We start from the raw sequence: 17,727 nt of genomic DNA on the forward strand, positions 1-17,727 counted from the left end.
AAAAGACTCTCTGGTAAAGTTCCTCTATTATGAGAAAAAAGCAAGAATAAGAAGAAATGTTCCTATTCTGCCACTTGTCTTTCCACTCTATTGACACCCTGGTCAAACTTAGTTTACCTGGTAGCAAAAGACTTGCAGGGGCAAGAAACTCATTTTGGACCAAAATATCCACAAGATCTCCAACTGTGCAATTTGTGGTACCCCAGTCAAACAGTAATTCACAAGTGGGGCTTTTTCCAGTTTGAAGTAATGCTTCAAATCTCCTTAAAAATAACAAATAAACAAAATTAATATAGCAATAGAATTAATATGAAAATAGGAATTACTCCCCCAGTCCCTGTACCTCACAACCCACCTCCTATAATAGTAAATGAAAATGGTAACAGAACCTGCAAAAAGTTGAGACAAGAAAGATGACAGAAGAAAAAAAGACGTCATAGATGATTCTTATTAAGTATTTAATTAGTGGGCTAAGGCATGCACAAACATGAACTCATTTAATTCTCAAAGATGCTATGATTATCATCTCTATATTAATAATGAGAAAGCAGGCATGGAGAAGTAAAGTGACCAAGCCCACGGTCAGCCAGCCAATAAGCTGTATTCAAGCCGAGACTCAAATTCAGATCTCACTTGACATAAGGGTGTACTCACAATTACTAAGCTATAGTACTTTCCTTCATGACTTACTAATTCTTCTAGATATACAATTTTTAATAAATAAGCCTAATAAATTAAAGAAATAGAATATCCATAGGAAATTACTCCTTTGAGCTTAACTATATTTCAATTAAATTGAAGGAAAAAGGCAAATCAAGTTTTTTCACCCATTTCTTTAAAAACTGGTTTTGAAAAGTAACATTTAAAAACTTAACTAACATAGCTTTTTCTGTTTTCCTTCCAAATATTTTATTTTGAAAATTTTCAAAAACTACAGAAAAATTGAAAGAAGACTACAGTGAATAACCATTTACCATTCACTTAGATTCACCAACTAAATTGACCAACTGATGACAATTGGCTACATTTGCACTCTTGCCCTGTGTGGAAGCTAGCGATGCGTATTTCAGAGTCTAGGGCAGATATTTTATAGAATGTCTCACAATCTAGATTTGTCTGTTTTCTCAAGATTAAATTCTGGTTAAAATTTTTGGTAAGAACACTACATAGGTGATAATATGTCCTTCCAAAGGCAGTTTTAGCACTCATAAGCGTTCCTTATTCATTGGTGATTATAAACCAGTATTTTCTAACTCTACCACTCTGTCAACAATTAATGGCTGGCATTCTTCTGTAAAACACTTTTCCTCCCTCTCACCACTGTCTCAATTATCCTCCATAAGTTTTTAATAATAATCTCAACATACTATCTTTAAAAATTGGCTCTCAAGGTTTAAAGTAAGCTTCTTTCAAGAAATTTAAGACGTTTACCCTTCAAATAAGGAAACATTTCTTGGAAGGATTAATAAAGGAACCAAAACTTTAAAAGGTTCTTTAGCAGGTTAATGCTGAAAATTGAAGGTTAATTTTTTTTCCTCATGCTACTAAGGACAGATTTTGACACAGATTTCAGCAGCAATGACTGACAAAAAATAAAATCTGCATATATATTTTACATTAAATCAATCAGAGATGAGCAGAGAGGAAGACTGGAAATTATCTGAACCAAGTGTTGAAAACTCCTGGCAAAGCACTAAGAATTCTGATCATAGATGTGTACACTTACAAGCAACAACTTTAAAATGTCAATTTGAAGGATTTCCAAAATACACTGTTAAAGTGCATTACAGGAGGTGGGGCAAGATGGCGGACTGGTGAGCTGTATGTTTTAGTTACTCCTCCAGGAAACTAGGTAGAAAGCCAGGAACTGCGTGGACTGGACACCACAGAGCAATCTGACTTTGGGCATACTTCATACAACACTCATGAAAACATGGAACTGCTGAGATCAGCGAAATCTCTAAGTTTTTGCGGCCTGGGGACCCGCGCCCCTCCCTGCCAGGCTCAGTCCCATGGGAGGAGGGGCTGTCAGCTCCGGGAAGGAGAAGGGAGAACTGCAGTGGCAGCCCTTATCGGAAACTCATTCTACTGATCCAAACTCCAACCATAGATAGACTGAGACCAGACACCAGAGAATCTGAGAGCAGCCAGCCCAGCAGAGAGGAGACAGGCATAGAAAAAAAACAACACGAAAAACTCCAAAATAAAAGCGGAGGATTTTCGGAGTTCTGGTGAACATAGAAAGGGGAAGGGCAGAGCTCAGGCCCTGAGGCGCATATGCAAATCCCGAAGAAAAGCTGATCTCTCTGTCCTGTGGACCTTTCCTTAATGGCCCTGGTTGCTTTGTCTCTTAGCATTTCAATAACCCATTAGATCTCTGAGGAGGGCCCTTTTTTTTTTTTTTTTAATCCTTTTTTCTTTTTCTAAAACAATTACTCTAAGAAGCCCAATACAGAAAGCTTCAAAGACTTGCAATTTGGGCAGGTCAAGTCAAGAGCAGAACTAAGAGAGCTCTGAGACAAAAGGCAATAATCCAGTGGCTGAGAAAATTCACTAAACACCACAACTTCCCAAGAAAAGGGGGGTGTCCGCTCACAGACATCATCCTGGTGGACAGGAAACACTCCTGCCCATCGCCAGCCCCATAGCCCAGACCTGCCCCAGACAACCCAGTGTGACAGAAGTGCTTCAAATAACAGGCACACTCCACAAAACTGGGCGTGGACATTAGCCTTCCCTGCAACCTCAGCTGATTGTCCCAGAATTGGGAAGGTGGAGCAGTGTGAACTAACAAAGCCCCATTCAGCCATCATTTCAGCAGACTGGGAGCCTCCCTACACAGCCCAGCAGCCCAGAACTGCCCTGGGGGGACGGCACTCACCTGTGACATAGCACAGTCATCCCTCAACAGAGGACCCGGGGTGCACAGCCTGGAAGAGGGGCCCACTTGCAAGTCTCAGGAGCCATATGCCAATACCAAGGACTTGTGGGTCAGTGGCAGAGACAAACTGTGGCAGGACTGAATTGAAGGATTAGACTATTGCAGCAGCTTTAAAACTCTAGGATCACCAGGGAGATTTGATTGTTAGGGCCACCCCCCTCCCTGACTGCCCAGAAACATGCCCCATATACAGGGCAGGCAACACCAACTACACATGCAAGCTTCGTACACCAACTGGACCCCACAAGACTCACTCCCCCACTCACCAAAAAGGCTAAGCAGGGGAGAACTGGCTTGTGGAGAACAGGTGGCTCGTGGACGCCACCTGCTGGTTAGTTAGAGAAAGTGTACTCCACGAAGCTGTAGATCTGATAAATTACAGATAAGGACTTCAACTGGTCTACAGATCCTAAAAGAACCCTATCAAGTTCAGCAAATGCCACGAGGCCAAAAACAACAGAAAATTATAAAGCATATGAAAAAACCAGACAATATGGATAACCCAAGCCCAAGCACCCAAATCAAAAGACCAGAAGAGACACAGCACCTAGAGCAGCTACTCAAAGAACTAAAGATGAACAATGAGACCATAGTTCGGGATACAAGGGAAATCAAGAAGACCCTAGAAGAGCATAAAGAAGACATTGCAAGACTAAATAAAAAAATGGATGATCCTATGGAAATTAAAGAAACTGTTGACCAAATTAAAAACATTCTGGACACTCATAGTACAAGACTAGAGGAAGTTGAACAACAAATCAGTGACCTGGAAGATGACAGAATGGAAAATGAAAGCATAAAAGAAAGAATGGGGAAAAAAATTGAAAAACTCGAAATGGACCTCAGGGATATGATAGATAATATGAAATGTCCGAATATAAGAGTCATTGGTGTCCCAGAAGGGGAAGAAAAGGGTAAAGGTCTAGGAAGAGTATTCAAAGAAATTGTTGGGGAAAACTTCCCAAATCTTCTAAACAACATAAATACACAAATCATAAATGCTCAGCGAACTCCAAATAGAATAAATCCAAATAAACCCACTCCGAGACATATACTGATCAAACTGTCAAACACAGAAGAGAAGGAGCAAGTTCTGAAAGCAGCAAGAGAAAAGCAACTCACCACATACAAAGGAAACAGCATAAGACTAAGTAGTGACTACTCAGCAGCCACCATGGAGGTGAGAAGGCAGTGGCACGATATATTTAAAATTCTGAGTGAGAAAAACTTCCAGCCAAGAATACTTTATCCAGCAAAGCTCTCCTTCAAATTTGAGGGAGAGCTTAAATTTTTCACAGACAAACAAATGCTGAGAGAATTTGCTAACAAGAGACCTGCCCTACTGGAGATACTAAAGGGAGCCCTACAGACAGAGAAACAAAGCAAGGACAGAGAGACTTGGAGAAAGGTTCAGTACTAAAGAGATTCGGTATGGGTACAATAAAGGATATTAATAGACAGAGGGGAAAAATATGACAAACATAAACCAAAGGATAAGATGGCTGATTCAAGAAATGCCTTCACGGTTATAACGTTGAATGTAAATGGATTAAACTCCCCAATTAAAAGATATAGATTCGCAGAATGGATCAAAAAAAATGAACCATCAATATGTTGCATACAAGAGACTCATCTTAGACACAGGGACACAAAGAAACTGAAAGGGAAAGGATGGAAAAAAATATTTCATGCAAGCCACAGACAAAAGAAAGCAGGTGTAGCAATATTAATCTCAGATAAAATAGACTTCAAATGTAGGGATGTTTTGAGACACAAAGAGGGCCACTACATACTAATAAAAGGGGCAATTCAGCAAGAAGAAATAACAATCGTAAATGTCTATGCACCCAATCAAGGTGCCACAAAATACATGAGAGAAACACTGGCAAAACTAAAGGAAGCAATTGATGTTTCCACAATAATTGTGGGAGACTTCAACACATCACTCTCTCCTATAGATAGATCAACCAGACAGAAGACCAATAAAGAAATTGAAAACCTAAACAATCTGATAAATGAATTAGATTTAACAGACATCTACAGGACATTACATCCCAAATCACCAGGATACACATACTTTTCTAGTGCTCACGGAACTTTCTCCACAATAGATCATATGCTGGGACATAAAACAAGCCTCAACAAATTTAAAAAGATTGAAATTATTCAAAGCACATTCTCTGACCACAATGGAATACAATTAGAAGTCAATAACCATCAGAGACTTAGAAAATTCACAAATACCTGGAGGTTAAACAACACACTCCTAAACAATCAGTGGGTTAAAGAAGAAATAGCAAGAGAAATTGCTAAATATATAGAGACGAATGAAAATGAGAACACAACATACCAAAACCTATGGGATGCAGCAAAAGCAGTGCTAAGGGGGAAATTTATAGCACTAAACGCATATATTAAAAAGGAAGAAAGAGCCAAAATCAAAGAACTAATGGATCAACTGAAGAAGCTAGAAAATGAACAGCAAACCAATCCTAAACCAAGTACAAGAAAAGAAATAACAAGGATTAAAGCAGAAATAAATGACATAGAGAACAAAAAAACAATCGAGAGGATAAATATCACCAAAAGTTGGTTCTTTGAGAAGATCAACAAGATTGACAAGCCCCTAGCTAGACTGACAAAATCAAAAAGAGAGAAGACCCATATAAACAAAATAATGAATGAAAAAGGTGACATAACTGCAGATCCTGAAGAAATTAAAAAAATTATAAGAGGATATTATGAACAACTGTATGGCAACAAACTGGATAATGTAGAGGAAATGGACAATTTCCTGGAAACATATGAACAACCTAGACTGACCAGAGAAGAAACAGAAGACCTCAACCAACCCATCACAAGCAAAGAGATCCAATCAGTCATCAAAAATCTTCCCACAAATAAATGCCCAGGGCCAGATGGCTTCACAGGGGAATTCTACCAAACTTTCCAGAAAGAACTGACACCAATCTTACTCAAACTCTTTCAAAACATTGAAGAAAATGGAACACTACCTAACTCATTTTATGAAGCTAACATCAATCTAATACCAAAACCAGGCAAAGATGCTACAAAAAAGGAAAACTACCGGCCAATCTCCCTAATGAATATAGATGCAAAAATCCTCAACAAAATACTTGCAAATCGAATCCAAAGACACATTAAAAAAATCATACACCATGACCAAGTGGGGTTCATTCCAGGCATGCAAGGATGGTTCAACATAAGAAAATCAATCAATGTATTACAACACATTAACAAGTCAAAAGGGAAAAATCAAATGATCATCTCCATAGATGCTGAAAAAGCATTTGACAAAATCCAACATCCCTTTTTGATAAAAACACTTCAAAAGGTAGGAATTGAAGGAAACTTCCTCAACATGATAAAGAGCATATATGCACAGCCAGCATAGTACCCAATGGTGAGAGACTGAAAGCCTTCCCTCTAAGATCAGGAACAAGACAAGGATGCCCGCTGTCACCACTGTTATTCAACATTGTGCTGGAAGTGCTAGCCAGGGCAATCCGGCAAGACAAAGAAATAAAAGGCATCCAAATTGGAAAAGAAGAAGTAAAACTGTCATTGTTTGCAGATGATATGATCTTATATCTGGAAAACCCTGAGAAATCGACGATACAGCTACTAGAGCTAATAAACAAATTTAGCAAAGTAGCGGGATACAAGATTAATGCACATAAATCAGTAATGTTTCTATATGCTAGAAATGAACAAACTGAAGAGACACTCAAGAAAAAGATACCATTTTCAATAGCAACTAAAAAATCAAGTACCTAGGAATAAACTTAACCAAAGATGTAAAAGACCTATACAAAGAAAACTACATAACTCTACTAAAAGAAATAGAAGGGGACCTTAAAAGATGGAAAAATATTCCATGTTCATGGATAGGAAGACTAAATGTCATTAAGATGTCAATTCTACCCAAACTCATCTACAGATTCAATGCAATCCCAATCAAAATTCCAACAACCTACTTTGCAGACTTGGAAAAGCTAGTTATCAAATTTATTTGGAAAGGGAAGATGCCTCGAATTGCTAAAGACACTCTAAAAAAGAAAAACGAAGTGGGAGGACTTACACTCCCTGACTTTGAAGCTTATTATAAAGCCACAGTTGCCAAAACAGCATGGTACTGGCACAAAGAAAGACATATAGATCAATGGAATCGAATTGAGAATTCAGAGATAGACCCTCAGATCTATGGCCGACTGATCTTTGATAAGGCCCCCGAAGTCACTGAACTGAGTCATAATGGTCTTTTCAACAAATGGGGCTGGGAGAGTTGGATATCCATATCCAAAAGAATGAAAGAGGACCCCTACCTCACCCCCTACACAAAAATTAACTCAAAATGGACCAAAGATCTCAATATAAAAGAAAGTACCATAAAACTCCTAGAAGATAATGTAGGAAAACATCTTCAAGACCTTGTATTAGGCGGCCACTTCCTAGACTTTACACCCAAAGCACAAGCAACAAAAGAGGAAATAGATAAATGGGAACTCCTCAAGCTTAGAAGTTTCTGCACCTCAAAGAAATTTCTCAAAAAGGTAAAGAGGCAGCCAACTTAATGGGAAAAAATTTTTGGAAACCATGTATCTGACAAAAGACTGATATCTTGCATATATAAAGAAATCCTACAACTCAATGGCAACAGTACAGACAGCCCAATTATAAAATGGGCAAAAGATATGAAAAGACAGTTCTCTGAGGAGGAAATACAAATGGCCAAGAAATACATGAAAAAATGTTCAGCTTCACTAGCTATTAGAGAGATGCAAATTAAGACCACAATGAGATACCATCTAACACCGGTTAGAATGGCTGCCATTAAACAAACAGGAAACTACAAATGCTGGAGGGGATGTGGAGAAATTGGAACTCTTATTCATTGTCGGTGGAACTGTATAATGGTTCAGCCACTCTGGAAGTCAGTCTGGCAGTTCCTTAGAAAACTAGATATAGAGCTACCATTCGATCCAGCGATTGCACTTCTCGGTATATACCCGGAAGATCGGAAAGCAGTGACACGAACAGATATCTGCACGCCAATGTTCATAGCAGCATTATTCACAATTGCCAAGAGATGGAAACAACCCAAATGTCCTTCAACAGATGAGTGGATAAATAAAATGTGGTATATACACACGATGGAATACTACGTGGCAGTAAGAAGGAACGATCTCGTGAAACATATGACAACATGGATGAACCTTGAAGACATAATGCTGAGCGAAATAAGCCAGGCACAAAAAGAGAAATATTATATGCTACCACTAATGTGAACTTTGAAAAATGTAAAACAAATGGTTTATAATGTAGAATGTAGGGGAACTAGCAATAGAGAGCAATTAAGGAAGGGGGAACAATAATCCAAGAAGAACAGATAAGCTAGTTAACGTTCTGGGGATGCCCAGGAATGACTATGGTCTGTTAATTTCTGATGGATATAGTAGGAACAAGTTCACAGAAAGGTTGCTATATTATGTAACTCTCTTGGGGTAAAGTAGGAACATGTTGGAAGTTAAGCAGTTATCTTAGGTTAGTTGTCTTTTTCTTACTCCCTTGTTGTGGTCTCTTTGAAATGTTCTTTTACTGTATGTTTGTTTTCTTTTTAACTTTTTTTTCATACAGTTGATTTAAAAAAGAAGGGAAAGTTAAAAAAAAAAAAAAAAGGAAAACAAGGAAAAAAATATGTAGTGCCCCCTTGAGGAGCCTGTGGAGAATGCAGGGGTATTGGCCTACCCCACCTCCATGGTTGCTAACATGACCACAGACATAGGGGACTGGTGTTTTGATGGGTTGAGCCCTCTACCATAGGTTTTACCCTTGGGAAGACGGTTGCTGCAAAGGAGATGCTAGGCCTCCCTATGGTTGTGCCTAAGAGCCTCCTCCCGAATGCCTCTTTGTTGCTCAGATGTGGCCCTCTCTCTCTACCTAAGCCAACTTGAAAGTTGAAATCACTGCCCTCCCCCCTACGTGGGATCAGACACCCAGGGGAGTGAATCTCCCTGGCAACGTAGAATATGACTCCCGGGGAGGAATGTAGACCTGGCATCGTGGGACAGAGAACATCTTCTTGACCAAAAGGGGGATGTGAAAGGAAATGAAATAAGCTTCAGTGGCAGAGAGATTCCAAAAGGAGCCGAGAGGTCACTCTGGTGGGCACTCTTACGCACACTTTAGACAACCCTTTTTAGGTTCTAAAGAATTGGGGTAGCTGGTGGTGGATACCTGAAACTATCAAACTACAACCCAGAACCCATGAATCTTGAAGACAGTTGTATAAAAATGTAGCTTATGAGGGGTGACAATGGGATTGGGAAAGCCATAAGGACCACACTCCACTTTGTCTAGTTTATGGATGGATGAGTAGAAAAATAGAGGAAGGAAACAAACAGACAAAGGTACCCAGTGTTCTTTTTTACTTCAATTGCTCTTTTTCACTCTAACTATTATTCTTGTTATTTTTGTGTGTGTGCTAAGTAAGGTGTCAGGGATTGATTTAGGTGATGAATGTACAACTATGTAATGGTACTGTAAACAATCGAAAGTACGATTTGTTTTGTATGACTGCGTGGTATGTGAATATATCTCAATAAAATGAAGATTAAAAAAAAATAATAATAAAGTGCATTAGAGTCATGCCCTCAGAAGCTTAAGTTACAGAGTTTCACTAGAGATTTTTCCAAAATCCTTATATTACCTTAATCTGGAAATGAGTTGTGCGAGGCAAAGTGAATTGCACTTAGCTTGCTGGAGAACTTAATTTGCAAGACCATAATATCAGCCCAGCCAAAATACCAGCGAATGAAGCAAAAATTGCAGTAAACAAACAAAAAAGCAATTACTTATTAACCTCATCTCCACTGAGGAGGCCCACTCCCTAAACTGCAGCACTGGGCAGAATTTATTTATACCTATTAATTGTTCTAGATTGTGATATAAGAATTTTTTTAAAGGAATTTCATGTTACCTTATGTGAAACTGATTGTATCTATCTTCACCAGATGGTTTTTTAATAGCCACAGCTAACTTCTTCCATCCCTCTTGAGGATCAATAAAATCTGACAGCTTCCTAATTAGTCCAACATTGAGGCAGCGCACATATGTTGATGGGGTTATGGATTTGTTCATCTTCTATTCCTAAAATATGAAAAATTCTTATTAAAATTTTACAGTAGTTTTAGGAAAGATACCTGTAAGTTTATATATTACACTTTGCTATATCATATGAAATGTTGGCAACTTAACACCATAATAAAGAAATACTCCAAAGCCAACTAGTTGGTATTCTAAGAAGAAATTAAAATTCTAAGTTATTTGTATAATTGTCCTCTGGGTTTACATTCTTCTCCCACCTACACACATCAATTAAAAAAATGAACACTTTTTTTTACACTATTTTCCAAGTGAAATTTACACAAAGTAGCAAAAAGCTTAGTTTTTTCAGAAAAATTCCTGTGACCATATTCAGGAATCAAATCTTTTAATAAAAGAGATTTATTTCTAAAGATCAAATATTTATCTCAGTCAGTATTTATTTACTGTTCACAATTTTATGCAACACTTTGGTAGACATAAAACAAATATGTAGTAAAATCATTTGTATAGTGTTAAAACATATAGTCCATTCACTTATTTTTCACATTGCATGCTCTTTCTTGATCTCTCCTCATTTTTTTAGTCCATCATATCTTTGTGACCACAATTCATTCCCTTCCACTTCAGTTACTCTCTAGCTAGAACCTTGCTTCCTTAGTCCCTTTTTCTTCTGACACTTCATCCTGGAGAGCTGCAGCAGGGAAAAATTGCAAGAGCTGCTCAATGAATATAGTGTAGAGAAGACTGGTGTAAGTAGAAATTTATGGGAATCCCCATCCCTTTAGGCCTTCAACATTGATATCAATCCTTTTACTTGTCTTTTCATTGTCTTCAGAGAGTACCTCAAACCGTTACTACTCTCCATGTGGTTTTTATTTCATCTCCATGTCCCTCATTCTCAGCAGATGATGACCTTTCCTTCTAATTAGTCAACACGGACTTAGATTGGGTATTCCTCTCCCAATTATTCCTGCTCCCCTACAGTTTCATTTTTAAATAAAATATAATTAATTTTTGGAATAAGTAATATATTCATATAGTAAAAAATTCAAAAGCTATAATAGAGTAAGAAGTGAGAAGTCTCCCTATGTCCTAGGTTTCTGTATTTGTGTTCTGTTGTTCTCTCTGGCCTTCCTTGACCACCATATCTATTTGCCCCCCACCTAATTATCCTTTATCTCTGAACAATGTATTTGTAAGCATATGTTTATTTGCTTGCATGTTTACTATCTGTCTCTCCTAGTAGACTATAAACTCCATGAATTCAGGAAATTTCTCTTTACTCACTAATATATACCTAGTGAACAGCACATTGTTGGTAATGTTAATTTTAGGAATGTGTGAATTTATTGCCCTGTACTAAGTTAGGTGATTTACATGTAATTTTTCATTTAACCCTCACATTGAGTAAGCTAGCTTTATCATCTCTATTTCAGAAAGGCAGTGAAAGAGCTAGGAGTTGAACCCATGTCTGATTCCAAAATTCATGTCACATGGCCTCCTTCTATAATTTTGATGTATTGTTCATGTCATCCTCTTTGCTGGAAAGAACATTCATTTCCTCTCATTATTCATACATTCAATAAATGTATCTTCTATGTGTTATGATTTGTACCAAGTAATGGGAGCACAGAAAAGAGAAATATTTGTTCTCAAGCTTCTCAGTCTAGCAGGGGACACAAACAATTCAGTGAGTGGTGAATACTAGAAGAGGTATGTGCAGAGTGCTAAGAGAACCAGAGAAGGAGCATAAAGCAAAGGCAGCCTGAAGTAGGTATATCAAGATAGATCTGGTTAGGGTGGGAGGTTGGAAAGATGAGTGAAAGGAAATGAAGATAAATTTTAAAAGGTTCCAGGCAGAGGGAATAACACAGGAAAACGTGTGAGGGCATGTGTTGGTCTCAGGCAAGGAATCTGCTGCATGTGATTAAGTTCTAAGAGATGAGGCTGGGACAATTCATCATATGCAGTTACAGGGGAGACATTTCAAGATTTAATAAGGGGCATTATATGATCTTATTCAGTTAAGTGGATTCCTCTGTATAAAAAATTGAAGGGTTGTGCATTGAGGCAGGGAGACCAGTCTGAATGATTATGCAATAATCTAGGTGAGCAGAAACAAGAGCCCAGAAAAAGTATTGGGTGGGGGAATGGAGAAGAAGGAAAAGATTCAAGAGATTCAGGAGGCTAAATCAAAAGAATTTCATGAGAGATCAGATATTGGAGGGATGGAGAGTGAGGGGAACAAGGGAGGTGATTCCCAGGTTTTTGGCTTGGGCAATTAGGTAGATGACAGAAGGAAGAAATAAAGCATTCAGTTCTGGTCATGTTACATGTGAAATATCTATCTCTGGAACTATCTGGGGCAGTGGCAGCAGGTAACTAGATCCATGGTCTGTGGCTTCGGAAGGAAGCTTAGGCAAAGAATGCTCAATAAATAAAAGACTTGGTTGAAGCAACAAGAAAAGATAAGGTTACCTGTTAGGAATATATAAAATGGGAATGAATGAAGAGAAAGAAGTTTTAAAAATATTGATAGGGCAGAGTCACGGAGGTAAGAAGGAAACCAAGACAGTACATACCAGAGAATTTCTAGAATGGGGGACAAACTGGTATAAATGACTCAGAGAGGTCAAATAAGCACTCATGGTGTCTGTTAGACTTGGAAAGCAGAAGCCCACTGGTGACTTAAGAACAGTTTGGGCAGAGCAGTGAGTAAATGGAAGAAGTGGATTTTTCTAGGAAGACTGGCTATGAAGAGAAGAAGGGGACTTCCAGCTGACAAAGATGGTGGTGTAAGATGCTCCCAGGTGACATCCCCTCACAGAATGTTTGAACAACTAAGCAAAAACTGACAGAGTCATCTTCCTCAACTACAAAAACACATTAAAAGTATTATACACCATGATCAAGTGGGATTTATCCCAGGCATGCAAGGATGATTCAATATAAGAAAATCAATTAATGTAATACACATAAAGGGAAGAAAAGAAAAAACCACATGATCATCTCAATCAGCACACAAGAGGCATTTGACAAAACCCAGCATCCCTTCTTGATAAAAATACTTAGAAAACTAGAAATAGAAGGGAACTTCCACAACATGACAAAGAATATATATGAAAAACACATAGCAAACATCATACTCAATGATGAATGACTGAAAAATTCCCTCTAAGATTGCCAAAAAGACAAGAATGCCCACTGTCATCACTGTTATTCAACATTGTATTGGAAGGACTTACCAGAGCAATTTGGGAAGAAAAATAAGTAAAAGGTATCCAAATTGGAAAGGAAGAAGTAAAACTTTCCCTATTTGCAGATGACAAGATTTATAAATATAGAAAATCCTGAAAAACCTACAACAAAGATACTAGAGCTAATAAACAAATTTAGCAATGTGGCAGGGTTCAAGATCAACAAGCAAAAATCAGTAGTGTTTCTATACACCAGTAATGAATGCTCCGAAAAGGAAATGAAGGAAAAATTCTATTTACAATAGCAACTAAAAGAATCGATTATCTAGAGGTAAATTTTACCATGGATGTAAAGGATTTACACACTGAAAACTACAAAACAATGCTAAAAGAAATCAAAGAATACCTAAATATATGGAAAGACATTCCATGCTCATGGATTGGAAGACTAAATATAGTCAAGATGTCAGTTCTACCCAGAGCAATTTACATATTCAGTGCAATCCCAGTCAGAAGTCCAACAGCACTTCTTTACAGAAATGGAAAAGACAATCATTAAATTTAAATGGAAGAGTAAGTGGCCCCGAATAGCCAACACCACCTGGAATAAGAAGAACAAAGTTGGAGGACTCGTATATCCTGATCTTAAAACTTACTACAGAGCCACAGTAATCAAAACAGCATGTAACCACGACAAGGACAGATATATGGACCAATGGTATCGAATTGAGAGTTCAGAAATAAGCCTTCACATACACAGTCAATTGATTTTTGAAAAGAGTGTCAAGTCCACTCTATTGGTAAGGAATAGACTTTTAAACACATGGTGCTGCAAAAACTAGATGTCCATATGCAACAGAATGAAGGGGGGCATCTACTTCACACCATATACAAAAATCAATTCAAAATGGATCAAAGACCTAAATATAAGAACCAGAACTATAAAAATCCTAGAAGAAAATGTAGGGAAGCATCTTCAGGACCTTGTATTAAGCAATGATTTCTCAGACTTTATACCCAAAGCACAAACAACAAAAGATAAAATAGATACATGGGTCCTCATCAAATGAAAAACTTTCGTGCCTCAAAGAGGACTTCATCATGAAAGTAAAAACTCAACCTAGATAATGGGAGAAAGTATTCCCATATCTGATAAAGGTTTAATATTCAGAATATATAAAGAAATCCTCCACCCCAAACAAAAAGACAAATAATCCAATTAAAAAGCAGGTCAACAATCTGACCAGACATTTCTCCAAAGAAGATATACAGATGGCCACAAAGCACAAGAAAAGATGCTCAACATCACTAGCCATTAGTGAAATGCAAATCAAATGAGATACCATTTTGCACCCACTAGAATGGCTACTTATTAAAAAAAATGGAAAATTGTAAGTGTTGGAGAGGATGTGAAAAAAATAAGCACACTCATTCATTGTTGGTGGGAATGTAAAATGGATCAGCTACTGTGGAAGACAGTTTGGTTGTTCTTCAAAAAGTTAAGTACAGGATTACCATATGACCTGGCAATTTCTCTTCTAGGTATATACCCCCCAAAATTAAAAGTGAGACTCAAACAGATATTTGTACACTGATGTTCATAGTGGCCTTAGTCACAATTGCCAAAAGATGGAAGCAACCCAAGTGCCCATCAACCAGTGTATAGATGAACAAAATGTGATAATACATACAATGGAAGATTATTCAGCCATAAAAATGAATGAAGTTCTGATACATGCTACAACATGGATGAACCCTGAAAACATGTTGAGTGAAATAAGCCAGACATCTAATGACAAATATTGTATGATCTCACCAATACAAACTAATGAGAATGAGCAAATTCATAGAGTCAGAAACTAGAATATAGGTTACCAGGGGTCAAGTGGTGGTAGGGAATGGGAAGTTAATGCTTAAACTGTAGAGTTTCTATTTGGAATGATGGAAGAGTTTTAGTAATGGATAGTGGTGGTAATAGTGCAACATTGTGAATGTAATTTAACAGAGCTGAGTAATATATTTGAATGTGGTTAAAAGGAGAAATTTTAGGTTGTATATATGTTACTAGAACAAAATAAAAAAAATAAACAGGACTGTACAATACAAACAGGGACCCCTAATGTACACCATGGACTATAGTTACGAGTACAATTATAATAATATTCTTTCATCAATTGTAACAAATATTCCACACTAATGCAAGGTGTTAATAATAAGGGTGACATTTGGGAACTTTATTTTCCACATGATTTTTCTGTAAACCTACAACTCCTCTGATTAAAAAAAAAAAAGAGTAGGAAGAGGAGGAGGAGGAGTAAGAGAACAGAGAGGGGAAACAGAGGAAGAAGGCAGTGATTCTCAAACTTGGTTTCAGAACTTGCGGATCTCAAAGAGGTTTTGTTTGTGGTTTATATATATATTACAAATAAGAGAAATTCAGAAATTATTTACTCATTAATTAATTTTAAGATGACAGCAATAAACTACGTTAGCATACATAATCTATTTTAATGAAAAATATATTTACCAAAACAAAAATGAAGTGACATTGTTTTACAGTTTTGCAAATCTTTTTAATGTCCAAGTTAACAGAAAACAGGCGGATTCTTATATCTAGTCTGCATTTAATGGGCTACAATATGTTTTTTGGTTGACATATATGAAGAAAATCTAGCTTTATAAAGGCATATAGTTGGAAAAGGGAGCAGTATTTTAATAGCTATTTCAGAAAGCAATAGATATTTTCTTTGCGAGCCACCAAAACTTGACAAGGAGTAACTTCCTAACGGTTAGCTGCAATGAGCAATCTGAAACCATATCAATGAACCTTGTCACATTAAATCTATTGCATTCTGAATGGATCTTCTACCTACACATGATTTTGACCTTACCAGTCTCCTGAAAGGGTTTCAGAGATCCCAACCACGCTTTGAGAACTGCTGGTGTAAGGGTTTGTTTCAAGACTTAAGCTAGTTGAAGATATAAAAGCAATAGTGAATAGAATATAGGTGGAGGGATGAACCTTGAACAAGAGGAAGCCTCTTCCTCCTCTGAATATAGAAAAAGGGAAGCAGAGGCTTGAATACAGAAATATTCGAAGGGAGAGAGTTTTCATGCAATGTTATTTTCTCTGTGACATAGGTGAGGTCATCTAGGGTTAGGTAGAAGAACTGTCCAAGTGCTTTGAAGGACACCTGGTAAATACCTATTTCAATTCAAAAAGCACTCCATGGCTTTCCTTGATAGTCATCCCTTTTGATCCTAAATGTTACCTGGCCATTCTACTTTCAGAATCTATTGCTTATGTGTTAGCCTTCTCTGCCAGACTGTATGATTTCCTGGGCAGAGACCTAACCCAATTCACCATTACCAGCTGCTCAACATTTGTGTTGAATTAAGACTGAATGTTTTTATTACTATTTCTATCTGCCTACAGACTCTGCAATTGCTCCCTTCAAGTTACTTTTTCTTATCCACATTTCTTTTCATTGTAAAAAGCATGGTATCATAGACAAAGCTAGCAGAGGTAGAACTGGTTACAAATCTTAAAGGCTAGCACTAAAATATAGGGGACTGAGAATAAGAACAGTTTACCTTAAGGCCAGTGAGATAAATTCTGTAGCTTTCCTGCACCCGTATGTCTAGCAGAGGTGACAGTGTAGGAATGCCAGGAAAGGAGGACATCCGACAACTCCTCCACGCTTATATACCTAGAAGTTCTATATCTCAAAATTTAAAATCTTACTTGAAGCATACATTCACACACCATCCCAAATAAGAATAAGAAGATGTCATTTCAAAAACGGTCTGAAAGAAAGTTAGGAAGTCAACTATTAGGATATTTGAGGGAAAACTTGCCTGTGCAGAAATAGTAAATGCAAGACCTGAAGTGGGCCATCGAGAAACAGCAAGGAGACAATGAAGCTGGAGAGGAGAAGCGGGAAAGTAGCAGATGAGGTCAGAGAGGCAAGGGGGCAGGTCTCCTAGCGCTTGACAGCCTTTGTGTTGCTAGTTTATCCTCTCAGTGAGATGAGAAAATAGTGGAGGTTTTGAGAAAATAGATGTATGCTCTATATTTATGTCCTCATTCAGGGAAAGAGATGACCATTGTTCTTTCCAAGGCCATGCCTTAAAAGGACACTGGGGTACTGCTGAGAATAAACTTCATTGGAGAAAAGGCAGAGAAGCAGAGAGACACTAACAATTCACCTGGGAGACACTGATGGCTTGGACCAGAGTGGAGTCAGAGAAAATGCAAAGTCCTTGGATGCTGGATATATTCTGAGACAGAGCCAACAGAACCTATGTGCTGATGTGGAGTGAAAGGATGTTGAGGGGGTTTTTGGCCTGAACTAGTGTTTCCCGAAATTTACCAAAATAGAGAAAACTGTGGGCGGCGCAAATTTGGAGAAGATCACTTTCACTGGGAAAAGTAGAAAGCAAAATTCAAATGAATATTTA

The 17,727-nt window shown here is 37.7% G+C and overlaps 1 protein-coding gene across 5 annotated transcripts in view; it reads right to left on the bottom strand.

Moving 5' to 3' along the window:
* The window catches only part of IRAK4 (interleukin 1 receptor associated kinase 4), a 32,935-nt gene that overhangs the window by 14,320 nt on the left and 888 nt on the right, over positions 1 to 17,727 (bottom strand). For 3 of the 5 annotated variants that reach the window (XM_037847924.1, XM_037847922.1, XM_037847926.1), the window contains exons 2-3: positions 9,942 to 10,111; positions 118 to 263 (exon numbers count right to left, since the gene is read on the bottom strand). In XM_037847924.1, coding sequence (XP_037703852.1) covers positions 118 to 263; positions 9,942 to 10,102 — 307 coding nt within the window. In that variant the 5' untranslated portion in view covers positions 10,103 to 10,111. Of the gene's footprint in view, positions 1 to 117; positions 264 to 9,941; positions 10,112 to 16,860; positions 16,961 to 17,727 lie in introns of those variants that run through there. The other 2 variants (XM_037847925.1, XM_037847927.1) reach the window with 2 other exon arrangements.

This window comes from Choloepus didactylus, chromosome 8, assembly GCF_015220235.1.
Source record: "Choloepus didactylus isolate mChoDid1 chromosome 8, mChoDid1.pri, whole genome shotgun sequence".
Lineage (NCBI taxonomy): Eukaryota > Metazoa > Chordata > Mammalia > Pilosa > Megalonychidae > Choloepus > Choloepus didactylus.